The 14,684-nt window shown below is 40.6% G+C and overlaps 1 protein-coding gene across 2 annotated transcripts in view; it reads right to left on the bottom strand.

Annotated features, from left to right (window-relative positions):
• Positions 1-936: 936 nt before the first annotated feature.
• The window catches only part of micu2 (mitochondrial calcium uptake 2), an 82,908-nt gene continuing 69,160 nt past the window's right edge, over positions 937-14,684 (bottom strand). For both annotated transcript variants that reach the window (XM_066699642.1, XM_066699643.1), the window contains 8 exons: positions 14,310-14,357; positions 13,370-13,452; positions 10,388-10,444; positions 6,936-7,036; positions 3,585-3,756; positions 2,969-3,077; positions 2,647-2,804; positions 937-1,794 (listed from right to left, as the gene is read on the bottom strand). In XM_066699642.1, coding sequence (XP_066555739.1) covers positions 1,690-1,794; positions 2,647-2,804; positions 2,969-3,077; positions 3,585-3,756; positions 6,936-7,036; positions 10,388-10,444; positions 13,370-13,452; positions 14,310-14,357 — 833 coding nt within the window. In that variant the 3' untranslated portion in view covers positions 937-1,689. The remainder of the gene's footprint in view (positions 1,795-2,646; positions 2,805-2,968; positions 3,078-3,584; positions 3,757-6,935; positions 7,037-10,387; positions 10,445-13,369; positions 13,453-14,309; positions 14,358-14,684) is intronic.

Below are 14,684 nucleotides of genomic sequence, written 5' to 3'. Positions count from 1 at the left end.
AATTACTCTGGAGAGGCACAATTCTGTAGCTTCTTATCAGTCTGCTTTAAATCAACAGGTACCAAAGACTGGGAGCAATTACATTTCGATCTCCTCAAATTCCTTGGCAGACTTAAAACAATTGCTGCATTGGCATTGTAAACATTTAATTTGAGGCCAAACGTACAGAAAATGCAAACAGCTAGGATTTTTTGTGTTGCTATGGGCCAAGGGAAATTTAATACTGTCCAATCCATCCCATCCCACAATTTTATTATCACCAGCCCTATAATTATCCGAACAAGACAATTCAATTCTGTAATTAAGATTAGGCATTACATTTAATTGTGATCACTTTACTTTTTAAAAGCACCGACAAGGCTGTGCACGTTGTGTCTGGGTGGAACAAATTCAACCAGATCAGAGCTCTGGAGATATTCCGTCAAGAATAAAACCTCACGTGACCTCTTTTAAAAGACTTATTTGTCTTTCAAAAAAAAACAAAAAGCAGCAATAATGAAAAGTGAAAATGTAAGGCTATAATTCTTCTTAAAAAACTGACTAGGATCAATGTGATCATAAAAAAGGCCCTTTTCTATGTGGCTGATGTAAACATGAAGAATGAAATGATTTCAACTGCTGCTTCAGAGAAAAATTGAAAGGGTGTCCTATTAAGGAGCCATGAATCAAGTCCTTAATGCATCTCAGGCAGAACTACTTCATCTGCATGAAATTAAACAGAACTCCAATAGCAAGGGACCTAAGTAATTGACTCCTAGCATTTAGATTGTTTTAGCAAATTGAAACCACCATCGTTTTAGATCAGGGATATTTTTAAACTCCTTTGTTTCTGGTATTGTGTTAACTAATATTACAAACATTTTAATAATACTGACTTCAGCTTTGCCTGCTTCAAAGATGTATTGAGAATGCTTTAGATGTTTTCATAAACCAATATTACAAAATGAAAAAGTGTTTTTTATTGTTTGTGAAATTTATAATGTTAACAAAACCTGCATTGTTACATGCCATTCATTCACCAGCACACTTACAACATTAAGAAACTCAAAACACACAAAAATACCCAAAATAGGATCTTAAAAGTACAAAAAAATAACGGTAGAAAAAAAGTTACCTGTTCTTGAGTGTTTTACTTTAAATTTAGAAACCTGTAATGTTTTCAAACACACAAAATAAGAAAAAAAAACATGACCAAAAGAAAAACCATGACAGACGTATCCCAGACAGACGGGTGAAGCTCTGAGATTAGGGCCCATATTGTAACCTTACACCCAGGATTTGAAACACTGGCCACTTAGACAAGTCAAAGGAAGGGAATGAGTTGAACCGTCTCAAGGAAGACAAGCCACGGGAACAGCAGAAAGTCAAAGGCAATGATGCCGTCCTGAACAATCCTGTTTAGAAATGGATTTACCAAATACTAACAAATACTGGATTTTATGGCCATCAGGGGCGATGACAAAAAGAAAATGAATAAGGAAAGTCAAATCAAAGACAAAAAAACATACAACATAATGCAAATCCATATAGAAATTATATACATTTTATAATGCTTTATGTAAACCACAACAGGTGTAGAAAGTGCCGTATCCCATATCACCACACATGTAAACTATACAATCCACAGGCAAGCAGTCGTGCAGGAGGACAGGGAGGACAGAGGAGCAGTCCAGTCCTCGTAGTCAGCGATCAGAAGGGGCTCCTCCCAGTCTGTCTCATGGCCTCCTGCGCTCCTTTCAGCATCTCTCTCTTCACACACTTCCAGTATCCCTGCATGCCCTGCTGCGGCTGCACCTGCAGAGGGAGTACAGTGCGTTACTGCAGCACAATCACACTGCACAATTAAACTAATAAACATAACCTCCCATGGCGGTTTTCTTCAGTCACTCTTCCTGTGCTATGTATGTTACCAGGGCACTGGTTTGCTCACCAGGTCTGTAATAATTCCTTGGCAACAATGTGGGGAAGTGAGATAGGGAGTTAAATGTCAGGCTTAATGTATTTGTTTAAGTCATTAACGTATCCACATTTAAGCTGAGCCTTTTTCAAGCAGGCAGTTATTTTCCATGAGTGGGGTGATATCAGTGCTGTGCCTGAGCGAGTAGAAAGCCGTGGGAATTCCCCTCAATGCACGCATTGTCTTGGAGTTTTGCTTCCCCGTGAAAAAACATTAATGAAAGCATTGCATTCGGAGATTATGAATGAAATGAGACGAAAGGGCATCTGAGGAGAGCAGCTCCCTTGGATTTAAATGGGATTCAGTTTACCTACTTTGGTAAAATAAGGGTCCCGTTTATACACATGATTATTCATGCCCATTTGTACCATTTAATGCAGTCAATTTCATTTAATTTTAATTGAATTGTAGGCGGACATGGTTATCTTCATTACTTGTGCTCAAAGCAGCCCACGTTGCTGGGCTGTCGAAGTGTCGGTTTCTTTTTGCTCACTGCATCATAATGTTTGAGGCAGAAAAACACACTTTTTGAGGGAAAAAGGCAAGAGGATTTCACATCACTGGATGCTCCAGCTTTGGATTTAGCAACAAATGTATAAAACCTATATATCCTCCATACTGTCTAATTGTTCTGGGGAACGTCAGAATAAAAGAATGATCAAAAGACCTGTCATATTCACGTTATTTACCTTTAACCCGCGCAAAATCCTGTCATTCATTACTCCCAGGAACTCCTTGTGACTGAGGCATTTATCATCATCCAGATCAAATATCTTGAAAACAGTGTCCAACACATTCTCCGAGAGCTCGTGCCCCGTCGCGATGGTTACGGCTCTTTTGAATTCCGCTAAAAAAACAACACAAAAAAAAAGAGTTATAAAGATAGTAAGACTGATAAGTGTTCTTGAACGTTTAAGTGAGGGTGTGACTACTGCACACATTTGTAAATGTACTGCTAAGATAAGTGATGGAAAAAAGCTGTGCAAACCCACAGACAATGAGAATACTGACCCATGCCAATGGGCCGGTTGGCTTCACTGATCATTTTCACAGTGAAGGCAAAATCCTCCATGTTGTTCGTGAACAAACAGAAAGACTTGAATTCCTCAAATGTGATACTCTGGAAAAGATGGAAAAAAGGTTAGGAAAAAACAAAAACTTTTTTCTAACTGTCTTTCCTTTTAGTACTAATTCGAATGCAATTTGCTGTGGCTTTATTTAGGATATTTTGTATTTTGCAGTTTGCTTTACTCCACCTAAAACCAATTTGAGTGGTTTCTGTACAGTGACAGCACTCCAGCAATCTGATTAAGTGCATAGAGTTTGAATCCAGAAAACAGCACTATGTATAATGCGGAGTTCCTTTGGCTATAGCTATGATTTTTCTTTTTTTGCAGTCCATCACACTGCCAAGACGTAAAGAAAAAGTAAATAAATCACTGAGAACAGCAGACTGAGGTACAAACTGGCCTTGTTGACTGAAGAAGTGTTACTGAAGAGCTAACAACCACAGGGGCAGGGAAAATAAAGCTAATTTCAGATGAGGCCTGTGCCATTCTTACGTTTTTCTCTGCATGCCTGTGTGCCTCTCGGCCTCCCTGGTAAAGCCCCACTGTGGAGATCATACCTCTCCGGGGGGGATCCTCTTTCTCAGGTTCTCCCAGTAGGCCTCGTTGTTCTCCTCGTTGGTGTAGTGCAGCAGCCACTCAGCAAAGTCCTCCCTGCGCATGGTGTCCATCCCCTTGGAGAACTGCAGGAACTCCATCTCCTGCACTTCTGCCTGCAGGTCCTCCATGAACCTGAGGGGGAGACGAGAGAGCAGGTGTTCAGGGAGAGGAGGCCAGGAGGGTGTGTTAGCAGATGCTGGGTTCAGGCCCCGGCTCTGCCCGCCTCACCCTGCGTTACCCCGAGCACGATGCTGCTTCTCCACGTGGTGTTGCTGGGACGTAGCCTGCTAAATAACTCCCAGGCAGCAGCTGTTAGAGTGCAGCGCCCCTAGTCTCGGCAAGACACGCTGGCTGAAGCATCTGTTAAATGATTAATTGTTACTATTATTACGTACAAACCCGCAAACTTTTTACTGGATCCAGTTCAGGGGTGTGTTTTCATATTTCGGTGTCAACACCTATGAGAGCTGCTAGTTTATCATCTAAAAACAGATCTTAACTTCTGCATCGCCTGCCCAAGATCACATATTTTGCAGATCTGAAGTAACGTCTGCAAAGGATGGTATTTTTCTTGGAATCGGGGTTCTCCTTCTGTCTAGTCTTCCATTTCAAAGGTTCTTTCGTTCTGACTCTGTTCTTTTAAGTAAGACATCTTGCCTTTGTTAAGCTTTTTCATATATAAAGTTCAGATGTTGATCTATACTTTGTTCATCATTAAATGCAGTGGATTACCAGTCAGGTAAGAGAGGCTCAAAAGCAACTTGTAGTGAATGGCCATTCCACTGTTTTAACAGCAGAGGGCATCACAGCACCATACAGACTCTGGAAGCAGTTTAAAAAAATCTAATGTTGGCATCAATTGCACAACTTTTGTGGTGTTCAATTTCAGGCTTATTTGCATAGAGGAATTAAAACTACCTAAGTAATGATGTAATGCTTAACAAACAAAAGGAAACGGATCATACAGGTCACCGTTTGAAGTGCCCGTTCCATCTTGTACCCTGCCAGACGCTGTGAGGTCATCGTTTGAGACGGAGGATCAAGGGGAACAAGCAGATGTATCACTGGGCCCTGCCACTGCATTTCAGAACAAGGCAAACATCTGGAGTTTTCGGCTGTGTGTGTGTGTGTGGCAGTGTGTGCGTGTGTGTGTGTGTACAGCGTGGCACCCATGCTATTTGTTCCTCAGATGAAACGAGATGAAATCACAGAGTATGTACTGGGAAACGGATGGGGTTGACGTCGAGCATAAGACACACAGGTGGTTCCCCTTTTTCCACCCCCCCCCCACCACCCTCCTTTTCCGAATTTGATTCGGTGCTGCTTTTGAAGTCTGGGGCACGGAGAGACATGAGCTCGGCCCTCAGCGCAGACGGGTGACCGAGGAGAAGACGGTGTGGCGTGACGACGGGTCGTTTGCAGGAAACCGGACTGGCTTGGCAGTGATTAAACTCAATTACCATGTGTGTAACAATGCCTGTGGTTTTCCAGGAACCGTTACAGGTGTAGTGTGTACAGCGCTGCAACTTTGTTCCTCACTTTGTTTGTGATTGTGTGGCTGTAGCCTGAGGGTCTTTTTCATGCTGTGCTTGGAATTTGGACATTTGGAAAAGATTCTTCAAAGTTCATGAAGCAAGAATCAAGGCTGTGTGAAACAAAATGGGGAATGGTTTCTGGGTTGCACAGGGCTTCAGCACTAAGCTCCAGATCACATACTTACCAACACTAATTTAATTCTCAGTCTTGCTGTCAAGCAGGCTTGGAAGGTCTTTCCAGAAGATGATTCTGGAAAAATCAATCTGCAGGAAAAATCATCCCAGCCAAAAAAACATCAGAGAATCTCAAAGTCATTGAAATGTCAGGGGGAAAAAATGTGGTAAGGCACCTCACAGGAATCTTTTTATTTCTTATGTTTGTGCTGTTTTTTTTTGTCGTGTGCATTCAGAAAAACAAGCCCCCCACACTTATTATACAGCCTTTAAGAATATGAAGATTACAGATGTTAGGTTGAAACTCTGCAATTAAGAACGACTTGCAACCTAATTGATCCTATTTTGTATTTTCAGGATCAATGCAACTGAGCGCTTGGTTGCTCAGCTCTCTGGCTGTGCAGAACAAGGAAGAGAGATTTCTGCAGGATCCCAGCAGCACAGCTCAGCCGAGGACTCAAAGGCAAGAAAAAGAACGCAAAGAAAAGAAACAGGAAAGATGTCGAGCATGCACACACAGTGTAAGAGTGTAATTGATATTAAAACAGATTTGAAACTATTTTCTCTGACCAAAAAAATAAATCTCAGTTAAAAATCTCGCCGCTCGTCTGACAGTGATCTATGCCTGCAGTTAGTCATTAGTCACTCATCTCTTGTAAAAACAGCACGGACCCTTTAATCAGCAGCCAACAATGCCTTTCCTGTGCGAAGTAAAGCGTTGTCAGTGCACATCAGATAGAAATCACATTTTCCATGAACAATGGGAACCAAGAAATGATGTGCTTGATTTACTAACAAATAAAATCAAGTGAAAAATGATATCTGCGCCCGGGTTAAAAAGTCACAAAAGCCTTTATTCTGTGCTATGGATACAAAACAAACTTTACTATCGAGAGGTGACTTACATGGCGGAGGGGGGGGGGGTGGGGGGGAAGAAAAGCATTCCACTGCAATTCCAAAAAAACGTTTTGTCAGTCTGTTGAAAAATCATCTGCATCAAACCCGAGAGACCTGAGAGGGATGGCTTAGTGGGGGTCTGACTACCTGGGCCTCTCTCCCCCTCTGTGGTAGGTAAGACTTTCTGCCTACTCTTGAGTCTACAAACAAAAATGCTGAAAGCCTTTTCTGACTTTAATGTCATGTTAACCTTCACTTTTGCAAAAGATGAACAACAAAAAAACCCAATAAAAACATTTAATTTGTTTTCATTAAACACCATATGTTTCGTTCCCTCATTAGGAACAACAGGTGATAACTCGTTAAAGCCTACAAAATAATGAGAAGAAACTCATATTTAATGTGTAATTGAGCTTGAGTTCCACCATGAGGCATCTAATTGATTTTAACAATTTCTGTCACTTTTTGAATCTTCTGGGGTCTTAAGAAAGGGCTGAATTTAAAAGTAATCCACACCAAACTAGTTTGCAATGGTGTGGATTACTTTTAAATTCAGCGCACCTCTGTGATTTTTTTTTTTTAGTTGACCCCATGACCCTGTAGATGACCATGGGTGGTCCACCATGAGAAACAGGTCAATGATCACGTATACCGAGTCCAACCATGCTCACTGTGAATGGAGCTGTGGAGCGGGGAGAGGTTTACCTGCAGAACTCTTTGTATTGCAGCTTCTGCTTTCCTGCCTTTCCAAAAAAAAGCGCCTGCAGGGTGGTGTTCACCTCCTCGTCGGGCTCGTTAGTAGATTTCTGGAAAACAAGAAACAGATGCTGCAATTCATACAGAAACCCGTCCACGTGGACACAGAATAGCTTGGGCCTAATCACCTATACTGTAATATCACATTCATTTGTTGTACTTTGATGAAGCTTAAAAAAAGGGGGGGACTGGACATACCTTTCACAAGAGTATGGCTGTCAAAGCAGGGATGGACAAACAGAAGGACAGAATAGTCCTCAAAAGTTACTATACATCAGAGCTGTGTGGGAAAGGGAAGCATACTCAATGCACGTTGTGAGAAATCTCTGCAATCTTATGAAACGCCAAAGCTTTCAAAAGACCAGACGGATTTCAAGTACTTTTTTAGTTTCCAGCTGAGATCCCTTTGATTGCGGTGCTTCTAATTCTGACAAGGAGCGAATGCCAAAAGAAAATATTTTAATAGGATATATTAGGCATAATCTTTTCTAATTAGATGAGCTGCCAATATTGTTAAGAGTATAGGATTGCGCACAGCTGTACAAGAAAGACAGCTTTTAAATTTACTACAATTTATCTTGGCAGACCTCGGAAAGAAAAGCCATTCAGTGTTTCTGGGCCTCCTAGTAGCTCTTAGGCCTGACAACGGCATGGCATGTTTTATGTGGTGCTGTGGGTTTCTACTGTTTAATACACTTGAACAATTCAACAGAAAAAGCCAGCAATGTGAGGAATCTCTGTTTTATATTAAATGTCTCTATCCCTCTAAACAGAATAATGTAAAGATAATTATTCCCTTGACGTGCAAACACATTTCTGTGGGTATGCCATATTTCTTCCCCCTCGGTATCTTCATTCAAAACGACAAAGCTGTGACACACAGCAATTTAATGGAATCTGTTTCCTTGACAAAACAGAATTTAAAGCCATTTATCAATCTGATACATGTAGACCTGCACGCCCAGTTTACAGGAACCAGTCTTATTCTTGTATTGTATGTAATGCCTGACTGATCGATTGCTTCATCAATATTGTACTTGCATTCACATCCATTGTTTCTTACGTACAAAGGTCTACCTTAGTGTGAATCGAATAAATAAGTCTCCAAATAATGAGGATACCATCAGCTATGTCTAACAAAGTAGGAAAACCTTTGGTTTTTGATTTCAAGTGACAACAACATGGCAAACGTCTTACTTTATTTGTGGCAGTTAAATGCTCTAGAAGTCTGATGGTCAGAATACTTCTCTGTGGATCCCCCTTCACAAGAGGCGAGGCATCGTAACGGTACTTCACTAAAACAGCCCCCACCCCCACCCACTCCTTCTGTCTGGGCCAGATAACAACCACATTACCATCGTCTAGCACAGCACAGCCAAATCCATGGTCCAGCTCTTGTTGGCATACGCTCAGAATGAGGGTACTTTTCAACAACCACTCGACAGGTCACCGAACTGTCTCAACGAGGGAGGGTTCTTAGGGGGGCCACTTGGCATCTCACCGAGTATCAGAAGACAAGACTATGACAGCTTCCCTTTGGTGCCAGAAGCCTACAATGCCATGCCATTAAGCTGCTACGGCTACCGGCCAAACTTCTTTGCTTTTATTTGCGCATACGCTGACCCCAGATCGTCTGCATCCAAACGCATGCCACGTCCATGGAGCAGAAGTCCTTGTATTTAAAGTGGACCTCTCCACTGAAAATATACACTCCTTGAAATAACAGGCTACCATGACATCATGCCCTTAGAAATACTTATTTCAATTAATAACATGTGGAGAACGAGACAATCACTCACTTGCTCCCGGGAGTATAGGACTTCAAAAGAAAGTGCATCAAACAAACAATGCTAACAATGAAATCTAGATGGCTGTCAGTATGCCCTATATTATTGAACTATTCTCCAGACTCAATGTTTTTACAATAACTATCTCTGTAGATCAGCACCAAAATATCATATTTCCACCTGACAGCTTTACAGAGCACTTTTGACTTCCACTGGCCTTTGCTGCGCATCTTATCTACTTCAGATATATCACTGTAATCACTTCCAACTGCTACTTCCATACCCCGGGCGAAAGAGACTGGCCCTAACGCTGAATTGGAACATCGCCACCCGTTTTCGCAATATCTCCAGCAGAAACGCATTTAATTTGTCATATCATAATGAAAGTGCCTGTCTGCCGAGACCACTGCTTAGGAGATGAAGCGTAATCCAATTAGTGCTGACGAGCTCAGTCCAGAGCCCGCTGGATAATCACAGATTTGATCAGTCGCTTCAAACACTCAAAATGTAAACGCCTGCAAACAAACAAACCAAAAAAAACATCAACAATATAAAATTACGATTTGATATCGATCATTTAATTAACTTCTGACATTTTCGGCGATGCAAGGGAAACACAAGCCACAAGTTGCATGTTTTCAACCCACATCCCTCCAAAGAATTGTGTGGAAGTGCGAGACGCTGAAAAAGCCAAGCGCTTCAGTAAATGACAGCTGTTATGAGAGACTCGAGACAGAGCCGTGTAAACAGTAAACAGAGAGAGACAGAGGGTCTTTAAATCTATCACATTCATATATGTACAGTACTGAGCACTTCACAATACACACAAAAGCCAATATATTGATAATGCTAATTAAGTTACTTTTAAAATTGTAATCGTTCATGTTATAGGGAAGATCAATAAAACATTTGGTGTTGTACAGCAGAGATTTCCACCGATATTAGCTTTGGCTGTATGTTGTTACGGATTTCAGATCTAAAGCACAACAATGTAAATATTTGTTCACAGGGAGCTAGCCAAAGTTCAGATCAGGATGCCTGGGGAAGAAGTACTCATCAGGTACATGTTTTCTTTCCTTTCCCTACCAATTATTAGTCACATTGTTTTCTTTAGGCCGAACACACATTTCTGCACAGGGTTAGGCTTTTCAGGAGAGGCATCCAAAAGCATTTCAACAAAACTATACTTATGACTTCTAAATAGCCCCTGTCTCTTCTATCCCTTGAAGAGGCCAGATGAAAGACAAGAGCCTTTTCATGCAGCGAAGGCCTAATGGTTATTTAGCTTTCAGCATCATCAGTAACAAGGCCCATTAGTTGTTGGATTGCTTCATGCTCTCTGCGTGGGTGACATCCAAAGTATTTTATTGTGAAAAAAGGTAACATTCCTGGGACCAGTCTGGTGCCACATCCTGCGATTATGAGAGGGATGGCTCACTGGGGAAGCTCACAGTGACCTCTGCAGCACTTGTGATTGACCCACGGGGCAGGGCTTCATTGTCAACAATACATACATGCATGCATGCATGCATGCATACATACATACATACACACACACATACAAGGAACAGTTTTTGTTGCTTGTTTGTTTGTCTCTGGTAAATGTCCGCTTACCTCCGTGCCCTCTTTGGAACCTTTGGCCTCTTTCCTCTTCCCAATTATGTTCTTCAGCTAAAGTACAAATAAAAAGGGTTAAAACAACTCAGAACAACTCCGATAAGCATATCATGTACACGTGGGCATAGACAAATCTAGCAACTCTCTGGAAAAGATCCTGCTTGAATGTTTTCTATGTTTGTTTCTTCCCTTACTTACCTCTTAAGGGACAGATCTAAAGTATACTTGAGTTACCTCCATGCAGGGAATAAAATCTCTACAGGGAAATGCTTGACTGGCTTTTAATACTATTATTGGATATCCAGCTCAAACACTTAACCAAACCTGGAGACACTCGAAAACTGAGAAAACACAACAACTTCTAGAGAAACAGCAACTATTTGATTAAAAAGTGCTTCTTCTCCAGGACAAAGCACTGACTAGAGACCTTAACACACCATATAATAAATTAAAGCTGTAGATATTTTGTACGACAATTGAATCCCATAATGTGTATTATTTATCTTTTATTTTAATTGAAACTAGCAACTAATACTTCCATGTTACATACCTCTTCTATGCTCCTTCATTATCCAATGACATGATTGCATGAACAAAGAAATAATGTATCATTAATTATAACTGAAAAACAGGAATCAGTAAGGGAATAAAGGGAATAATTCCACACGCTTAACCAGTAATGTTTTGCTAGCACATGTGAAATGCAGTCGATCATGTGTGTAATGGCACATGGAACATAGACTGTAACAAGCAATTGAACATATAATTTGCGACCATGAAATAAGCAAGTGTGCAACAGATATAAAATTCAAATACAATTAAAAAAACAAAACAGCAGTACATTTCTCTGAATCTTCATCAGCTTAACATAGATTTTCACAGACTTTAAAGGTCCTATCATATTGTTCTCTCTCTCTTTTTTTAATTTAAGGCTAGACTATGTAGCAACCATCAAAACAGCAGTCGAGGGAAAAACAAGTAGGAAAAGATCTTCATAGTATAAACTGTTATTCCACTTCTGTTTGGGTCCAAGAAATAAATTTATAACGTGCAGCCCTGGTTCCAATGCACGGTATTATTTTCCATTTTAGAGACAGAGAGAGAGAGAGAGAAAATAGATTCTTCTGAACTTCAGTAGCAACTCCACCCACTGTTCTTACTTTTTCCCCGACTGAAGCACTAAAAGCACATCAAATCAGCTCAACATTAAACAAGAGCTGCTCCAGGCCTTCTATGTTTCCCTGAAGAGTATTTAAAGGGTTGTTTGCTGGGCTGCAGAGCCTTCCTTTTCTGCTGCCAAAACCACAAACCTGTTCAGGACATACCCTGCCAAGGGGTAGTTTAATACCTGACAATGAAACAAATCTCTGTTCCCATTTTGCAGAAATGTAACTGCCAGCCCCATTGATTGATTGATTTTCTTTAAATGGTCTTACAAAGACTCTAGTGCATCGTATTTTCACAATCTGGTGGAGCAGAAGACTGCAAAACGTTGAGGAAGTAACTCGATGATATTTAGGAGGAGAACTTCTCCTGTATTATGGATATAGCACGTTTGTTGTGTTAAGTGTTTTTCTTCCTCAGTATGAAAGGATGTTCATCGAAAGGCTAAGCAAAGGGGAGGAGCTGATAACCCCTCTATAAAAATGCTAACCACACACTTCAAACCCACGCTGGCTTTGATCCCGGCTGCGCAGATTTATGTTCACTCAGGGAAAGTACGTTATGAAATCACCCTGCTCTGACTACGTTCTGTAATGAAACACTCGCACAGAGGCCAGGGATACAATCATCACAAAAAACATCAAACACTGGATTACACAGCCGCACGGCTCCCATGCACTTCTGTTCCAGCTTAGTGGAGCTGGGAAGAGTCTGTACAAGCAGACAGAGATGGTCTGAAATAGCCGTCCCTTCTGGTGATGCTGAGAACACAGTAGCTTCACTTCCCACTTCAGTGAAAGGATCTGGGGTGGGACTACTGTATCACAAAGGCACTCACTCAAAAATAAAGGGTACAATTCTCACCCCAGCACATGGCTGCCGACTCCCATATCAACCCCATCAGACCATTTGTCAGTATTCACTCCCTCATCTCATGGATAATTACAGATACCCCTGAGAAACGCTTTATTCATTTTTCAGCTTTGACTTACTGAAGACAAAAGTTAACGGGTACCAAGTGTTTCCAAAACTATACAATTAAGAGACTTCAATAGAAAAAAGGAAGGTTTTTAAATAAAGAAAAAGTTAAGTGCATGTTGGGGCTTGTCTTGGGTCAATCAAATTCATGTCATGTTTTGAGCCATAAGAAAGTCAGCGTTTTTTTAAAGGCCCCCCATTTACTCTTTATGACACAGTTTTAGTTTAACCTCTGTGATGAAAAAGCAAAACTTTGTTTCTCCACACTGTACATCTGCATCTTCCCTACAAGTAAATGGTCCCCTCAACCTCTAAATTGAAGTGTTGCAGGAAAATGAGAAATGTACGTGTGAAAATGTGACATTTCCATTCCCCTTGGACAATTTTTTTTTTTTTTTCTTTAAAGACACAAATGAGCCCCGATGAGTGGGTGTAGAGCAGAGCATATACTTCACTCTGTCTCCAGGCAAAGAGCATAACTGTTTCGTCTCATTAAAGACACAGGGGTTGCACAAAACATCTGTGAGACATACCGAGTTCAGCAGATATTGAGTGGCCTTGACACGATTATGACAAGTGCCTTTAAAAATGAACACCATAAGAAGGACGTAAGCACATCAAGTTCAAACTAGGCTCCCGTGCTTCCTTAATATAAGATCAAGGGGTGCTTTAGCAAAGAGTTGTATTCGCAGTTTTTGAGAATAACAATTGTTACATGAATGCTATAGGAAAAATACAGAAACAGTAGTTTTATTCTTGTAAGAAAAGTGGGGCCTCACGTTACAAAACTCAACCCCACACCTTTCAAAATCAGTCACACTGAAGGACAAAACATACCTTCATAAACTCCTTTTGGTCCACATGCTCATTGCCATCAACGTCTAGCATTTTGAATGCAATATGAAATCCTGTGTGTGGTTCTGAAATCATAAAGTCAATTAATGTCATTTTTTGTACGATACAAGTTGAAATGTGCAGAAGGATTTAACAGGTTTGCCAGAATAATGTTCAAATAATGTTTGAATGTCCTTCAAACCTCCTTTTTAATCACAGATTTCATACATGCATTAGAGAAAATTTGTAAAAATTTCATTCACTGTTTTATATGGTGCACATTTCTAGATTTTTCTGTGGTATAGGTTTACTAAACATAGCAAACCATATTTGCAAGCATTTACACAATTAAACTAAACCGTTTAAACTAAATCTCACAAACTGGGCTGTGTCCCGTGCCTGTTAATATTAGAAAAAGAATCAGGAACCAGATATAAAAACTGATGTCAAATGATACAAAATCTTTAGGTTCCCACCAGTGTAGGAGGTGCGGAGGCCTAATCAGTGTAGTGTAAGAACACAAAACAGGTCATTTTCCTCAGCATTCATTCCTCCACCAGACAGATTGCAACTAAAGCCTCAGGCCTGATCAAACACTTCCTTGCTGCAGACTGTAGCAGACATTAACAACGTCACTGGAAAATATTGATGAGGTTTCCAAGAACCATTCTGGGGCTCAGGAGACTGTAATTGTTATGTTTCACGGCCCCCTGTGCTTTTCAAAGTTGTCACAGGTCCACTATAATCATCAGTGAATCATTCAACTCAGAGTACCTTGTGTATTGTTAAGCTTCAGAGTAATACATGCCTACAGGTCAAATGTTTTTAAGTACAGTGTATGTCAATTAGTCATAGATTTTTCAGAGATATAACTAAAAGGCATCAGCGAACACCAGGTACAATAATTCAAGTAGTAAAGGTAAAGGTTTAAATCTGAACTTACTTGTAACAATAGTCAGCAAGAACAAATACTCAGTATATGAGATCAAGCCTAGAGAAAAGAAAAGATATGCATTATTAAGTATTCCAAAATAGTACAATCATGGTCTATTCTCATGGGAGAAAATGGTTAAGTTTGGGATTACAGCCATGAGGTACTGTTTATATGTATCCGGTGACTGATGGAGCAGACCCAGATAGTATTGACAGAAGTGATTTGTGTTATTTTGGCAGTTCATCCACTTCCTTAGGAATAAGATGTGATCTGATTACATACAAAGTCCAGACACGGCCCAATGGCTTATCAGAAACAGAGGCCGGGCGACCACAGGTTATTCCCAGGTAGCTCATGAAGCAGGCCAAAGCACAGCCAAATACA

This window comes from Amia ocellicauda, chromosome 3 (assembly GCF_036373705.1).
Source record: "Amia ocellicauda isolate fAmiCal2 chromosome 3, fAmiCal2.hap1, whole genome shotgun sequence".
Taxonomy (NCBI): domain Eukaryota; kingdom Metazoa; phylum Chordata; class Actinopteri; order Amiiformes; family Amiidae; genus Amia; species Amia ocellicauda.
Note: the sequence above shows the minus strand (reverse complement) of the source record. Positions and strands in the feature narration are given on the sequence as shown.